This window comes from Marmota flaviventris, chromosome 9 (assembly GCF_047511675.1).
Source record: "Marmota flaviventris isolate mMarFla1 chromosome 9, mMarFla1.hap1, whole genome shotgun sequence".
Taxonomy (NCBI): domain Eukaryota; kingdom Metazoa; phylum Chordata; class Mammalia; order Rodentia; family Sciuridae; genus Marmota; species Marmota flaviventris.
In genome coordinates this window covers 63,936,905-63,955,082 of record NC_092506.1, presented here as the reverse complement: position 1 = coordinate 63,955,082, position 18,178 = coordinate 63,936,905, and the positions used below count along the sequence as shown (strand labels likewise).

The window sequence follows — 18,178 nt, the reverse complement described above, 5'->3', positions numbered from 1 at the left end:
AATCAGGTATTTCATCGATTTCATCCTCCCATCACAAAATTTCCAAAATGATTCTGTAACTAGTTAACTGTTATTCCCTGCCTTTTGTTGTAATGACATGAAGACACCTTGTTCTTCAGGCCAAACCATTCCCTTGAACACTGGGTTCCAATCTCTCTCACTAACCAAAAGGTTTTGTGGGCCGCTACTGTTTTTTTTTCTTATGCAGTCACAAATTTTCCTATAGCACATGAATACACTAAATACTTCCCACTCAAAATTAAAAAAAAAAAAACTTCCCTTGATCTCTCATTTTCTTCCATCATTAGAAACATTTCTTTGCTCCTCTGTACAGAAAAAATTCACAAGAGCAGTCTTTAATTCCTAACTTGCTTGCTCCCATTCTCCCCTAACCTACTCCCACCATACCACCAAAACTGCTCTTGTAAATGTCAACAGTGTTTCTAGCTGCTAAATTCAGCATTCTGTTCTCATTACTCACCTTAACCGATCAGGAACTGAAATTCAAGTAATAATGCCTTTCAAAATAATTAATTTACTTTGGTTTGGGGGATACCACATTCTCTTAGATTTCCCCCCAATCCCATTAGCTAACACTTTTCTCTCTTGCTCTACATCCTCCTTTTTTTTTTTTTTTTTTTTTTTTGGCGGGGGTGGGGAGTGGGTAGGTACGAGGAATTGAACTCAGGGGCACTTGACCACTGAGCCACATCCACAGCCCTATTTTGTATTTTATTTACAGAAGGGTCTCACTAAGTTGCTTAGTGCTTCGCTTTTGCCTAGGCTGGCTTTGAACTCACAATCTGCCTGCCTCAGTTTCCCGAGCCTCTGGTAAAACAGGTATGCACCACCTCACCTGGCTCCTCCTCTTCTTAAATGCTAGAGTGCCTTGAACAAATTCTGGAAGGAAGGAGGGGTGAAGGTGATTCCTCCTGTGGCAGTAATAGGCTCGCTTAAGAGTAAAATTATCAGACAATTTCCCTACTCGTGTCTGGAGTTGTGGGATGGCTATTTCACAAACAGCAGTTTTGTAATCACTGATTCAGAGCTGTGGTGGGCTAATCTTGCACCTAGTGGTAGTGTGTCCCTAAAGCCTAGTAGCAGCCTTCCAACTTCTACTTTTCCAGCCTTGTGATGATAAATACCCAATTCCCAGTGTTAAATCACTTTCTGATTAAAATAGAGTGGTTTACATGTCCAAGACTGAACCTACACTGATACAATTTCCATCAACTGGCAAGATAAAACAGTATATCTAACTATTCTTTTAGCACCTCCAGCATCATAAATAATACATTAAACCTAATATGTCCCAAATACTCTCTTGATTCCCTATTACCTACTCCCCCAGCCCTCTCAAGTAATCTTGAAGCAATTGTTTACACATACACACCACCACAATTCACCTACTCAGACTAGATAACTTGGGAATTACCCTGAATTCCAGTTTCCCACACATACCCACATCTCAGCATTAGCAAGTATAGTTAGCTCTATCTTCAAGATATGTCAGGAATCTGATCACTTCTCTTCAGTTACCTGAACTGCTACTAGACCAGCCTAAGTCACCCTCATCTCTTGTCTGAACTACTGCAATAATTTCTTAACTGATGTCCACCTTGTTATTCTCTCTTGTTACAGCCCAGACTATTCTCTATATGGGATTCTTCCCATCCCCCCACCCCCTGCATTATTAGTGCTGGAGATTAAACCCAAGGCCCTGCACATGCTGAGCATGCACTCTTCCACTGAGCTATGCCCCCAGCAATTCACCTACATTTTCTGTAAGTAAATTCTGATTATATTACTTCCTTGCTCAAAACTCTCGAACAGCTTCCTATCATGCTTGGGGAAAAAAAATCTAAAACTCTACACAATCTGGCCTATGCCAACTTTTCTCACTGCTCAAACTAGACTGATCCCTGGCTGTATTGTTCTTCCAACAAATCAACTTCACTTCCACCTCAGGTCTTTCATACTTGTGATCTCTTCTCTCTGGAATGCTTTCCTCCAGATGTCCCTACAACTTATTACCTTATCTTTTTCAAGTCTTTGTTCAAATATTTTCTTCTCAGTGAAGTCTGCCCTGCTCTAAAATAACATCTTACCATCCTCAATACTCTCGATCTCCCTTCCCCAGCGTTATTTTTCTTCATAGCACTTACCATTAGCAAAAAATAAAAATAAAATAAAATTCTGAATTTCCCACTAAAATGTCAGTTCCGAGAGGACAGAAGCTTTTTTCTTTTTTCCTTAGGATATATGAGAGGTCTAGTGCATAACCTAAATAAACATAGCTATCTTAAGACTCTCTACTCTCTTTTCCAAATTCTATATTCTACTCTTTTCAGAAAGAGTGAAAATTCTATAGGATGTGGGTGACAACGTGGGTAAAAAGAAAGAAAACAAGAGTCATAAAATCCTGGTCCTGTCATATTGCAAACTTAGGCAAATCAACTCCCCTTTCTGGATAACAGCTTCCGCAATGGCAAAGTAGAGATAACAAAGAACAGCAGCAAACCCACAGGTTCCCCCAGAGGATTAAATAAGATAAAGTGTGTAAAGGACTTAACTGGGAGAGTACAGACTCAATAAATGTCTTTTACTATTGTTATCCAAAACTTTTTTGCCAAATTAACTAAATAACTACTTAAAGACAGCAGCCATGTCCCCCAAAGTCCTTCCTTCTCCATGCTAAATATCCTCTCTTCCTAACTCGTCCTTATGATTGCTTTAAAACTATTCACCATCTTGGCCACCTCCTCAGACTTTTCCTCATCAAAGTAAACTGGGACTCATACAGAATATTCCAAATATGATCTAATGAACACAAAGTCCAAGAAGACTATTACTTCACCTAATCTGGACAATATATTTTAATTAATGCAATATAAGACAATCTTAGCTCCTTTTTTAATGCTGCTGAGTCAATTTCTTGGCTTACACTGAATTCTTCATAAATTTCAATCTCCAGATGTTTTCCCTTAAACTGTTTAAAGCCAGTTACCTTCCAAAACTCAAATTTGACTATGTTGCTTAATCAAAGAATCTGGGAAATACAAAATCAGTGCTACTGTGGAAAAGTCATTTTACCTCTAAGGTTTTATGTTTCTTGTAGAGTCCAGTTTTAAGGATTGGAAGGAACCCAGAGAACAGTCAGGGATGCCAACCAAAGAAAAATGATTGTGATCAATCATTTCAGACTTAACATATTGAGGGAAAAGATAAAAAGAGCCCTGGGTCATACAGACATAGACACACTCCTCAATGGCGAACCAACAGGACTTAATGAACATCTCTTCCAGAGAGCAGGGCAAAGATGAGGAGCATAGTAAGCACACAGTGAAGGTTTTTAGTTCAGCCTATTATGAAAGTCTCTCCTGTGCAGGTGCCATGAGACTCTGAGAAATACCTGTCTCATTTTCTGCTCAGATGCAAAACAAAAAACATTTTAATGGGAGGAATATGGATGCAATTAGGTAGTCTCAGCAAGAGAAAGAATTTCTCCACATGAGATGAATATATGTGATGGAGAGACTTGCCACAAGATAGATCTGGACTCCACATGATTTACTAGCTGAATTCCTTGGGATCAAGGTTCACAACTTTTCCAAACTTAAGTTTGCTTACCAATAAAACAAAATTATAATAGTAGCATGGCTTTTATGAGTATTACCAAAAAATGTGTATGTAAAATTTTCCACCTTGAAGTACTTTTTGTATTTTAGATGCTCAAATGTTGCTTTCCTTCTGCAACCACTGTGTAGACCCTTTGTAGGGGGGAAAAAAAAAAAGAAAAGAAAAAGAAAGAAATTCTGACCTATTCCTAGAACATGAAGTACTTAGAAATTATTATTCACTTCTCATGAATGAAATACCCTTTGCTTGCTGTATTTGTTAATCTGTTCTACTAGAATATAAGTCCCCAAAGTAAGAATCTGGCTTCTCATGTTAATAGACTATTTCCAGTCATAAAGAATCAACTGTAGGAATAAGGTTACTATAAAGCCCACTCTGAATAGATAAACATGTTGAATCTTGGATTTTCTTCAAAGGTGCAACATTCACCTTTAGAACAATGCTTAGTCCAAGGGTCAGGTGATATCCTGATGAGCATAATATATTAATTCTCCTAAAATCTCTCATAAGTTCTCTTAATAAAACAGCATATAAAAATCAAGCTATGGGTGGGGTACGTGTTTAATGGTAACTGGTTATTTTTATTGGCACAGACATTAGGGTGAAATCACTAACCCTTGGAAAGTTGCCTTGGAACATGCCTGGCACCAGTGGGAATGTAGAAGTTACAAAGCAGCTATAAGGGGTGTGATGGCAAAGCCTTAATTTGCAGTGACATCTTAAACAAAGCAGTCTTAGTAAAGTAACCCTGTGAATTCAAGCCAGAATTGAAAGACAGGGGCAGACATGAAGAACATCTCTTGGGCAGAAGACTATTCATATACTTAACTGCTCTCAAAGAATGTTCTCTACTTCTTTTTTTAAAATTTTTTTTAGTTGTAGATGGACCCAATACTTTTATTTTATTTATTTTTATGTGATGCTAAGGATTGAACCCAGTGCCTCACATGTGTGAGGCGAGTGCTCTACCACTGAGCCACAACCCCAGCCCCTGTTCTCTACTTCTTAAAGTCTGATTTTATTATTTTATTTTTCATTCACCATTTTAACATTTGAAAATTAACTTTTAATTTTCTAAGCCAAGAGTTCTAAGCCAAGAGTTCTGAACATTGTTCTGGGAAAGGATCATTTAAATTACCTACCATCCTCCTACTCCCTACTGAATCTTCAGTAAAGTAGATAAAACAGACTTGGCAGCATGAAAAGCTCACAAGAGGTCTTAATTAAAGACTAGGAGATCTATCAGAAAGTCTTGACTACTGCTTCTCTCATTTAATAATTTAATGTACAATGCTTTTGCATGACTTTTTCATTAGCAGGTACTTCATCTAAAATGAAATAAATAATCAGATATTTTATATTAAAAATATAATTATCACAGAACATATCCATGGTTAGTTTTTTATTTTTGGAAAGGTGATAAAAGATCTATGAGTTTAAATATTCCATGAAAAACTTATCTGTTATTCAGCTATCATCCAACCAGATTTTATGTTATCGATGGTTTATTCATTAATTCATTTAACAAATATTTACTGAGTATCTACTCTAAGCCAGGTTGGTGTTATATTTTAAGAACAAAACTGTATACTATAGATATAAGATCCCTATACTTATGTAGTTTATATGCTTGATTCTTATTCTGAGAAACATTGTAAGGCAAAACGTGTCTCAAATACTTTATTTTAGTTTACACACACACACACACACACACAAAGGTATCCTATCAGTGCTGGGAATGTAGCTCAGTGGTAGAGTGCTGGCCAAGCATGTACAGGGCTCTGGGTTCAATCCCCAGAACCAAAACAAAAAACAAAAAAACAATAACAAAAAACATACTGTCCAAGAAGAGGAGTTCATAATATAACACTATTTCTAATTTGAATACTAAAGTGGTTTCTGAGCCAAAATAGAAAACGTTATGAATTTTTGTAATGATTAAAAGAATTATAAAATAAAACTACATGCACTATTACAACAACAATTATGAAAATCTAAAGGAAAGAGATGATTTCCTTCCAAAAATAACTTGCCAACAATAAACCAAGGAAAAACTGGAGCAAATGGATACAGCAACTTACAGCAAGGACTGGAAAAAGATTTACCATTACAAAAAGTACTTGATTTATATGATTTAATTGTTAAATTCTGACACAACTTTGAAGAACTGAAAACCCCCTAAATTATTTAATCTATTTCATATGATAAAGATGCTAATTCTTAACAAATATAGTATTAACTGCTATGGTTCAAACACTACACTAAACACTTTATATGAATGTGTTTAATCCTCCCAAACGAGGATTGAAAAAAAAAAAAGCCAGCAAGGTAGATGCTATTAATAACCTCATATTACAGATTAGAATTATAGAACAAAATGGAAATTTCACAATTCAATTTTAAGATCTTGGGAGAGAATGTTTACTTATCTCCTCTCCACTCAAAAAAACAATTACTACTACCTACTACTACCAATACTATACACTAGCCTCACTTATCGCAATCATCAAAAAAGTAACCTATAACTATTAGTATCACAGAATCAGGAAATCTACAGACCTTCCTATTTAAAACTATAAATAATGAAAAAATATAGTATTAGAGAAAAGGCATTTTAAAAACTCGCATGCTTTAGGCCCTGGGTTCTATCCTCAGCATCACATAAAAATAAACAAATAAAAATAAAGATATTGTGTCCATCTAAAACTAAAAAAATTTTTTAAAGAATAAACAAAAATTTAAAATATTTTTGAAAATTAACAGAAAAAATATTCTGAATAGCAAAATATTAATCATTTTTAATTAAAATAAGAAATGAAGTACTATGACCATTACTTTTCAAGATTATTTTCAAAGTTCTAGAAGGCTTAGCAAATAAAACTCGAAAATCAGTATAAATGTTGTAGGAAAAAATAAATTGTCTATTCTTTTAATAATGATAATGCAAATGCCAAGTGTATGCTACAAATAATCAATAGAACATGCTTTAGAAAACTGGGTTTGGGGGCTCAGGATGTGGTTCATTGTAGAACACTTGCCTAGCATGCACGAAGCCTTGTGTTCAATCCCCAGCCCTGATAAATAAATAAACAAACAACAACAAAAACTGTGCTACAGTCACACAATGGAATATTTAGGAAGGAAGGAAGGAAGGAAGGAAGGAAGGAAGGAAGGAAGGAAGGAAACTGGGTTTGATCCCCAGCGTGAGAGAAAGAAAAGAGGGGAGGGGGAGGGGAGGAAAGGAAAAAAGCAAAATAATCGGATATAAGTCATTACATAAAAGATCTTATTAAAATTATAGCTTTCCCCTATAGCAAAGAATAGAAATGGAAGACATTTTATACAAAACAGTGTAAAAACTACAATATGCTTTAAGAACAAATTTGATACAAAGGCTGATAACCATATAAAGAAAACTACAAAATATTACTGAAGGGATAAAATATAATATATACAAATATAAATATATACCGTGTTCTTAGATGGAAATGCTAATATAAACATTATAGCTCTCACAAAATTTTAATTAATATAAAAATCCCCATTAAAATTCCAATATGGTTGATATTTTAGAAAAGAATAAAGTAAATTTAAGGTTCACAGGAAAAATAAAAGTCTGAAAACAGCCCCCAAAATATAAAAAAGAATAAGAATTAGAATAAATAAAATTTTTAAAAAAAGAATAACAAGATGAAGACTCGTCTTACTTGAGATTGAGATACACCAAAAAACACTACAAGCAAGTCAATTTGAAAGTGGTAAAATAGACAAAAAGATCAGGAAAACAAAAAATAGAATTCAGAAATACATCCAAGTATGTATGAGCTTTATATATAACAAAGGTAGTATTTAAATTTGGTGGGAAAAGAAAGATTCTGGCACACTGGATTTATCTGATAACAAATTAACCTCAGGCTCACAAGATACGGAATATCTATACAATATATTTAAGAATTCCAAATTATATTGAAGATTTAATAATTAACATGCTATAAATAAAAAACTTAGAAAATATCTATAAATTCAAATTACAAGAAACACTTCTTAAATATAAAAATGCCCAGAATTATATAAAAAAGCAGAATTATATAATAAAAAAATATTAACTTTTTGTATAATGTATCATGAGTCAAAAACTAACTCTACAGGTTTGATTTAAAAAAAAACAAGGACTCTTAGAAATTTATGAGAAAACTGCAAGCAATTCAATTTTTTAAACACGTAAAATATATGAATAGGCAAATTCACAAAAGAATATGCTAAGTGGCTAACTTCAGAAAAGATATCAATTTAACTTGTAGCTCAAACTAAGTACTTTGTACCAGACTAAGAAAAATTAAAGTAACATGGATGTGTCACTTAAACTCATCAGATTAGTAAAAATCACACACACAAAAAAATGATACTCCCTGTCATCAGAGACTCAAGGCAAAATGTAATGCCATATATTTGTGCCATCTGGGCTAACAATGTGGTCTCTCTTAAACATTTAAACTATACATGCTCTGACTCAGAAATCCCAGTCCTGGGATTTTAATCCACAGAAATAAAAGATCATAAAAATAAAGGTATATGTATGTACGTGTGTATGTATGTATGTGTGAGTGTGTGTATTTACTGTAGTATCGTGTATCCTGATAAAAGAAACAAATTTAAAAAACTGAGCCAGGGTAAATATTAAAAGCCTATCAATAAGATAATGATTGAATAAATATATTTCAGCCCTGTTTAAATGCTACTTTAAAAAATGAATTGAAGGAACTTGCTTATGGAATGTTGAACAAGAAAACCAAGATATAGTAGAGTCATTTACCATATATATTTTTCACTTCAACTTTGTAAAACAGTAATTCAACCATATACATATATGTATAGAGACATACATACATATATATAAAACATATATAATTCCCAGGACACAAGAAAAAACTATGGGGGAAAATTCAGATGGATACAGATAAACTGGAGACTGTTAACGTGGGTGAATAGATGGCTGGGGGTCATTTGAACATGCACTTTGTGTTTGGGTGTTTTGGGTCAGGGAACTGGGGAAAATGGTTTAAAGAAGAAGAAAAGCCAGAAAGTAAAAGAATGGGAGAAGAAAAAAGTCTTCACTTAAAATTATTCTAGCATTTGTTTAAACCTATTTTCGTGAAAATGTGTGTGTGTGTGTGTGTGTGTGTATGTGTGCCTTTAGTACACATATAGCTAAAAAAAAAAAAAAGAGAAGAATGAGTAAGAACAAAATGTGCTATTATACATAAATACAAATTTTGTTTACACAAAGCTTACATTAAGTACCAAAGCTTTCTTTTAAATTTTGGTTGAAAACCTTTCTAAACTTATCTCATGCCCATTTTCTTACAAAAGCTCTAATAATCACAGTTTTCTGTTTTACTAACGACTTGACATCAATATGGCATAATGGAAAAATGCACAGGCACTGGAACCTGGCAGGCCTTTATTCAAACCTGCTTTAACACTTACTCATCCTACGGGCTCAAGCAAGTCTTCTTACCTTGCTAAGCCTCAGTTTCCTCAACTCTTATACAGATAGCATTAGTGAAAACCAACACTGCATAATCCATGATTCTCATTGCTAACTTGAGTCATAAACTGAACCTGGAGGTGTGCTTGGGCAAAGGACTGATGCTCACACACCGGAGCAAGCTAGCTATGCTTTTTTACTCAGCCTGACTCTCTTTACAGTTGAATTATTTCATCCCCTCTCTCCTTTCACATGAAGTAGTGAGACAGGGATGTATAAGAATCCAAACATACTGACTACAAAGGTAGGACAGTAGCTAATATGATTTATCACTCAGCTATATCCCAGAATCAAAAAGTATATTACAAAGAGAGAAAACTTTCACTTCTTGCTGTCAGTATGTCTATTTTAATAGTAATCCTCTTAATTCCTCTTCTAACATATTTTAAGTAAGCACACAGACATTGGGTAAGAGCTTAGGCTCTACTATGAAAAGTAAAGTACATGAGTTTTACAATATAAACTTTATGACATCTTCTGCCTACAGAAGAGTTCTTAGCCTAGTAGACAGTTGCAATTACCACTTGAGAGAGAGACCATTAGGCAGGAAGAAAAAGAGAAACAAAATTGCCCTGCAACCTGAAAGTTGGTTATCACATTCATAATTTAATGCCCTTATACTTCTCATTCCATCAGTTTTTAAAAATTAATTTATTTTCTAAAAATAATTTATTTCTTGTTAGCAGCTCCCCTTTAAGATAGAAAGTTTGTAAGTAAAAGTTTTTCCATCAAAGTTAGGGGAGGGCAATTTGCCTGTAGACAGTCAAATAAAGATCTTTCAGAAAATCTTACAATATAAATGTAAGATTTAAAGCCACAAAATCCTGGGCTGGGGCTATAGCTCAGTGGCAGAGCACTTGCCTAGCATGCGTGAGGCACTGGGTTTGATCCTCAGCACCACATAAAAATAAACAATAAAATAAAGGCATTTTGTCCATCTACAACTAAAAAAATAAAATTTTTTTTAAAAAGTCACAAAATCCTGAAAACCTCACCAGATGTTTCATGGAGGGATGAGGAAGAAAGAGTCAGTTGAGAGTTCACAGGCTACATTTTCAACACTTTCTAGATAATAGCCTAGGGTTTTTTTACAACTCTCATTTTGTCAAATGGAAACCAGTAACAGGAATAACAAAACCTTAGCCCTCTACAACCTGAAGAAATTACAGTTTGATCAAAAGAAAAGCATTTATCTTCTGCTTAATATACTTGATCCATATTGTAACAGTACTAATAATAGATCAGTAAAACAAGCAGCCCTCGTTTGGGGATGTTGGGATAAAGGAGAGAGCAGTAAAGAACTAATTAACACATTAAGTGCTCAAAAAATGACAGCTATCAATTACTGTGGGATAATTGGTGGGGTAGGAGGATGGGAAATTAGACATTAGTGGGAGTACTGAACAATGTCCTTTGAATACCACATGAAGAAGTGTGAGCTTTACTCTAAACATGATGGCTTCAAGATTTCTAAGCAAATGAGTGACAAAAACTGATTTATCTTTTAAAATATGACACTGGCAGCAATGTGGCAGCCGAACAGCACTAAAGCAGTATAGAAGATTATAAAGTTAAGAAATGTGCTGGTTAAGATGATGGTGTCTGGAGCTAGACTGCCTGACATTGAATATAAGCTTCACTCCACTAGTTGTATGACTTTGAATAAGCCACTTAACTGCTTTGTGCCTCAATTTCCTCATCTGTAAATAGGAAGAAGAACAGTTATTACTGCATAAGGATGTTGTGAAAAATAAGAGTTAACTACTGTAAGGCATTTAGAGTAATTCCTGGCATAAGTTAATACTGAATAAATCACAGCTCTTAATTGCATGTAACAAAAACTGGAAGTAGGGAGACTATTTAGGAGGTCAAGAAATAGCATAGGAAAATAAAGGTGAAAACAGAGAAGGGTGGATAGATGAGACATGCCACTGAAGACTCAAGAGAATTTATAACCAAATAAATAAATCACTGAAGGAAGGAGAAAGAAACAAAAATGACTAAGATTAATTACTAGAGCTTAGGTGCCTGGGAGGGTGCTGATACCATCAGACAAATCAGAGAACAGAAAAGGAAGAGGTGGATTAAACCTAAGAGTGTGGCTCTGGCCACATCAGGGTTGAGAATCCTCGAAGACATAAATGTTAAATGCTCAAGGGTCACTGGAAAACACATACTGAAAATCCAAATCTATATCTAGAGATATAGATTTGAGAGTTTCTAACATTTGGATATGCTGACTGAAGCTGTGGCCACAGAAGAGAGTACCAGGGAGAAAGCATAATGCAGAAAAGTCCTAAAGAACCACAACAATTAATCAAGAGGTGCAAATCAGACAGAAGAGAGGAGACAATACAACCCCATGGAACAATTCCCTACTTCTAGAAGCTTTCTAGCTTTGGGTAAGAAAAGATGTTTTCACATCTTAAACATCTTTTCACCTGTTAACATCTTTTATTATGACTATTTAGGATTAATACAGGTAACTTGAAAGAAGAGGCAGTAAACATAGAATGGCAAGAAGACAAAGGGAAATTATGCTGAAAAACTAAAAAGCTAGTGGTAACAAGAAAAAGGAACACTGGTTTAAAGGAGAAAGCTAATTCCAGGTGAGAAAAATAAAGGGACAGAAGAAAACTATTATTCATTGAGTATCTAGTATATGCTAGTAACTGTCCTAGGAGATTTCAAATATTTTACCTTATTTAATTTTCATAATATTCTCAATACTATGAGATAAATAGTATTCCCATTTTAAAAGAGCAGGCTGAGGCATATCTGTTAAGTAACTTATCCCAAGCCTTGCATCCAGTCCACTTGTACATGGCAGGCTCAGAATTAGAACCTAGGTGGAAGGACCACAGCCCTTGACTTTCCCTTCATACTTCCACTTACTAAACTGGTAAAAGCAAGACTTTCAAAAGGAGAAGGAAAGAAACCAATAATAACTGTACTAGGAGAAAATCAGGACAATCATTACCTGTCTCACTTCAATAGAGCTACTTCTTTTAGAAAGTGTAAAAGGAAAAACAAAAAAAGTAACACCAAAAATTCTCTTTAAATCCCAGAAAACAGATATAATTAGTGACAACACTCTCACCCCTCAGTCTGGCTTAACTGCCACCATTATTTGGATTCTAGATTGCAACCGTCATGCCTCTCCAGCTCTCTTCACAGTCTTTCAGAAGCTCACTATCAACAATGAGATCAGGGGGGAGGGGGAATGACATTATCTAATAAGCCTACATTCCTCAAACTAGAAGGAAAAGTGATATTTTTAAAAATCAACTTCTGCAAAAAATGCTCATTTTATAGCACAGTATAACATTGCTTTATATTCCATTGAAATCCCCTACTTTTTTCCCTCTAAAATTGTAAAACAAATGAAATCTCAAATGCCAGTTAAGGAACAATATTGACACCTTGTGGTGAACATCCTCAAGTATCAAACAGCAATAAGTAAATTGGCTCTTAATTAAATGTCTCTTTACCTGAAAACAAACATTTAACCCATGAATTTTCAAGGGTTAAGATGCAAAAGTTCAATGACCACACACACACTCAATGTAAATCTGGAAAGAACTGTAAATACTTTGGCAACAATGCAATAAGCCTAAATTCCTAACTATGGGCCAAAGGATCAGAATAAAATCTCAGGTAATTGTTTTTCTAAAACAGTAAAACACATCCATCTAAAAGAGGTTAATGTCCTGAGTTTAGCTGCTCCTTAAAGTCCCTTTTTTGTGTGTGTGACACACATACACATAAAATTAGAGGGAATATATAAATACTAGAGGCACAACAGTATAGCGAGAGTTACTAACTAGAATATACTCTCAAAAAAAAGAAAGAAAGAACAGTCAACCTGCGATCTCATCCTGACTCCAACCAGCACTGAGAATTTTAGAGTTAAGTGATATTAAAGAACTCAGATTCTGTGTGTTTTCACATAAAATTATAGATCGGGTAGCAGCAATTTTATAAACCAAGAAAAGAAAATGTTTGTTTATTTATTTATTTATTAATGACAGGGACAACATTGCCTACCTAGAGAGAAAGCAATTAACAATTTAATGTGACAGGTGCTCAAGTTTTCCAACAAGCACTCTATATCTATCATGGCAAAAATTATGGAAAGCTGGACATGGTGGCACACAACTGTAATCCCACAACTCAGGAGGCTGAGGAGGAAGATCACAGGTTTGAAGCCAGCCTCAGCAACTTAGTGAGATTGTAAGCAACCTAGTAAGACCCTGTATCAAAATAAAAAATAAAAAGGGATGGTGATATGGCTCAGTGGTTTTGCACCCCTGGGATCAATCCCTGGTCCCCCTATCCCCCTCCAAAAAAATTTGGGAAAAGAGGAACATTTAACAGTTAATAGAGCAGGTGATAGATATTTATTACTATGTCTGAGAAAAAGAACTAGCACAGGAAGTTCCATTTTATTAACTATGACAAGTACAATTTAAAGTTGCTAGTTATCCCTGGATTCAGGTTGAGAAACAGACATCTGATTTGTTCAGAAAAAGCATTATTTGTGTTATTAGCTATAAATGAATTACACAATGGTGGTGAGAAAACCACTGTTAATAAAACAATTTGAATCACTAACATATCTGAGGAATCTGGAAGGTACCCTAGAAATGAAACCCCCAAGAGCCAAATCATTCCAAGTTCAAAGTTAAATAACCAACTAATTACCAAGCCTGGTGATTTTGCATTTACAGAGGGCATTGTTTTTTTCAGAAAATTTCCTCAGTCATTATATTATGTGCACCTTGTAAGCATCAGTCTAGAAAGGTAAGACTGAAAAGGTGCTGGTTAAAAAATCTTCAAACCAATCTGCAGTCTGGCTCCAGTTGTGGGCCCTGAGATAGAGAAATCATTCAACACCTCCTGGCCTCAGCTTTTATGCTTAAGACAAGAGCTATGATCCCTGATGTGTGAACATTCAAAGGTTCTAAGAAAATAAAATAATAGCTGTGGGATACCAACCTTGCACGTGACTGAGTCACACTCCCTGGCTGGGTGCTGAAGCGCTCAGTCGCAAAAATATGGCAGAGCTTTCCCTACCCTTCTTGGTTGCGGGACAGTGTCTCATGCATGGGTGTGTCTTGCTATAGCCCCATAGGTGGAACTACACTCACCTGTTCTTTGTAATATAAACTCTTGCCCTGTTTAGGATAGAATCTTCCATGGAAGTGCCTTGTGTGTGTCCCCTTCTCTTACTGTGCCCTTGGGTATGGCCCACCCGGATGTCAGTCAACCTGCTGACAGTGGACATCATGAAGATAAGACTCAGCCCCCTGAAACCTGACCCCTTGCCTCATTTGAATAGCTTCTCCTCAATAAAAGGGGGTCAGCATGTGTATGTGTGCGCTCTCTCTCTCTCTCTCAATAAAAAGGGGTTAGCACGTGCGCACGCTCTCTCTCTCTCTCTCTCTTTCTGTGGACCCTTAAGGTCATGGTTATTTTGCGCAGCCCAATTAGCCCAGTTTAACTGGGGTGACCCCTGAGCCTTTTAAATGCAAAAACGGAAACCCGGCAAATAGATGTGAAAATGCTTGGATATTACAAAAATTTATAACATCACTGCTTCTATTTTATTTATTTACTTTTTTTTTTTGAAGAATCAGAGAAGTTAAATGAATTGGGAATAATCAAGGATAGCTGAAGTTAATTCCAGTGTTCTGTATTGTACCACAGGCTTTCACAGGCTCCCACAGCCGTTCTCCATCTCCTGTTCTCCTATGTATTCCACAGCATCCCATGCCTTTAAACTATCCTCTTTTAGCCTCTATGATGCTACACTATTCCTCCTCTTTTCCCTGACTTAGGATATTTTCTTTTAATTCTACTGGTTTCTCTAATATAATCCCACAATCTCATACCCAGAAGACATATTTAATATAATTATATCTTATCTATACTTAACTAGGGAAAACAGAGGTCGAGATAATAGCAGCTTACCCACATTTTCAACTAGACATTCCTCTTTTCAAGACTTAAAACTCACTATGACCCAAACTGAATAGACTAAAAAATACGTATATATTTTTACAACTCTTGCATTCTATCTCCACCTTCAAATTACTAAATCCTGACAGTTCTATTATACATCCTAAGAAGTCAAGGTGAAGGCATTTCCTAAATATAAATCAAAAGTGATCTTAGTGAAAACTCACTGTCCCCTAAGAGTAATTTACACAATTCATGTGACCAAACTCTATATCATCACGTATAATAAGATCCAAGTTTCACATAGAAAAGGCTATTTTTATAATGTTTATAAAACAGCTCTTTCTCCAATCATCCTTATGGACTCTTCCTCTAGGAGATATATAAAGGATATCTAATGGTCTGAAATTTATGAAGTGTTATGTAAACATTAGAAAAATACTGCCAAAACCAAATTTCAATGAGTAATCTGTCTGAGTAGGGTGAACAAAGATTGAGTGTCACTGTTAATTTTCTTTTAAAATGCATTTATTTTGGTAGCTTGCCCCCCTGGGAAAATGTCCTTCATGAACTATCACATTTAAAATCAAAGAAAAAATTTAAAATCTTTCAAAATTAAGCCCAGACATTATAAAAATATAGAACTGAAGCACTTAAGCCTCTGAGCATTAGATTCATGTAAAGCTCCTTTGGCTTGCCAAAGATGATTCTTTTAAGATGAACATCAGGTGGAAACTCTGGGGTCGTGGAGGGCTTTTCTATTTTCTAGTTAATGCTATGGCCGTTAAGATTTTGATAAGTCTAAATTTTGCACTTCTGGATGGTGCTGTTTAGAGTACAGAAGACCAACAAATAGCTCACGTCCCTGTTTTAAGATCACTGGCTTCCAACCACTCTTCCCCACTGTCCAAAGTGGGATAAGGGCTTTCCCAAGACTTTGTGAAAGAGAGAAACTTCAATTACTGTAGCTATAAAATTTATGAAGTTTTCATTAAAAAATGCTAAGCCCGAGTAACAGCTTCTAGAACACCCATACATTCTTTCACATGGAAATGTCACAGATTCAAAATGAGAAAGATTCTTAAGAATTTAGGGGGAATTTTCTTACCGTAGCAAAGAGAAGACATCATAAGAATTGCGAACACAGTTCTGATCCACCTTAAGAAGAATATTCTTCTGAGCATTTGAATAACCCTGAAAGACATTAATCAACAAGTAATCAAAATGAAACAAAAATCAAATCTGTATGAGTTAATTATGTTTGCCTTTTTAAAAATATGACTAAATACCTGAGTTTATTTAAAATTTTAGAGATTTCAAGAAATTAAATATAATTTCCATGTAACTGAAGTCTAACCTTTCAGGCAAGCGAATTTAAAATAAATTTCTTTCCCAGTTTCCCACAGAAACAATGTTTCACATTATAAATTGTGGTGAACTTCTCCAAGAAGCTTCAAAAATTCTTTTAACATATTATGTGACTGAAGAAGAGTATTAACAGTAATATTTCAACTATGCCTAGCCATCATGTGTAAATAATGTTTATATGAGGAAAAGGAATTCCAAGTTTTAATCAGGAATGTAAGAAACAAATATTTCCACTTAGAGGTACAAAAGAGTAAGGAAGTTTTCTAAAGAGAACATATACAACGGTAGAATGAATTGGACATAACTTTCCTATGTTCATATACAAATACACAACCAGGGGGCTGGGGCTGGGGCTGAGTGGCAGAGCACTTGCCTAGCATACATGAGGCCCTGGGTTCAATCCTCAGCACCACATAAAAATAAACAAATAAAATAAAGACATGCTGTCCACCTACAACTATAAAAAAAAATTAAAAATAAACATACGACCAATAGAACTCCACATCACATTCAACCACAAGAATGGGCTCTAATAAAATAAGTTATACTATATATATATAATATGTCAAAATACACTATAATGTCATGTATATCTAAAAAGAACGAAGGCTGGAGTTGTAGCTCAGTGGTAGAGCACTTGCCTAGCACATACAAGGCAGTGGGTTCAATCCTCAGCACCACCTAAAAATAAATTTAAAAACAAAAAGGTATTGTGTCTATCTACAACTAAAAAATTAAAAGAGGAGGAGGAGGAGGAGGAGGAGGAGGAGGAGGAGGAGGAACAACATAGCACAATTCCATAAGAGAAGGACAGGTATCTCGCCATCCAAGAAAGGCAGTATAAATACTAGTTAGGAGAAAAAGACTGTAGACCCAGGCCATCGGGCTTCCAATTTGAGACCTTAATACACCAGTTTCGTGATCTTAACTAAGCTCTCCTCAGTTTAATATTGGTTTCTTCCCTTTGTAATACAGAAATTCTAGTAGTATCTACCTAACAAATGTGGGAAGTAAAATAATATTTCTGAAATGAAAATACTATATAAGTGCTTGCTATACTGCTAGTATAAACATTTTTTTTTTAAAGATTATGTTGCTCAAAGAGAGAAAGAGAAGGGAAAAAGGCAGGGGGGGCAAGTGAAATTCTGTCAAAATAGAAGAAACATCAGTGGAATAGAAACAGTGAGGGAAGAGAGACAGAGTAAAGGAAGAACAGTGGAATGAATCGACCTAACTTTTCTATGTACACATATGAATATGCATCAGTGAATCTCACCATCATGTACATCCTCAAAACAATAATTAAAAAAAAAAAAACACAAGTAAACAGCAGAAAAATCAGCAGAGGGAAGAGAACGGGAAAGGGAAGAGGAATTACTAGGTGCTAAATTAGAGCATATTATATTCCGTGCTTTTATAATTACGTAAAAATGAATCCTAATGTTATGAATAACTAAAAAGAACCAATGAAAAATGTGGAACTAGAAAAAAGATTATAAATCTCATAAAAATAAAAAGATTGTGAAGCTCAGACATTAAAAGAATGTTACTAATAAATGCATGTTAATAAATTGGACAACTTAGATCACACTAACTCCTTAAGAAAACACAGACTGTGAAAACTGACATATTATGAAAAAAGAATATCTGACTAGTACTGTA

The 18,178-nt window shown here is 35.0% G+C and overlaps 1 protein-coding gene across 3 annotated transcripts in view; it reads right to left on the bottom strand.

The window, feature by feature from the left end:
• Uvrag (UV radiation resistance associated) overlaps positions 1-18,178 on the bottom strand; it is a 327,505-nt gene that overhangs the window by 217,760 nt on the left and 91,567 nt on the right. For all 3 annotated transcript variants that reach the window (XM_071616501.1, XM_071616500.1, XM_027942640.2), the window contains exon 6: positions 16,257-16,342. In XM_071616501.1, the coding sequence (XP_071472602.1) occupies positions 16,257-16,342 (86 nt within the window). The remainder of the gene's footprint in view (positions 1-16,256; positions 16,343-18,178) is intronic.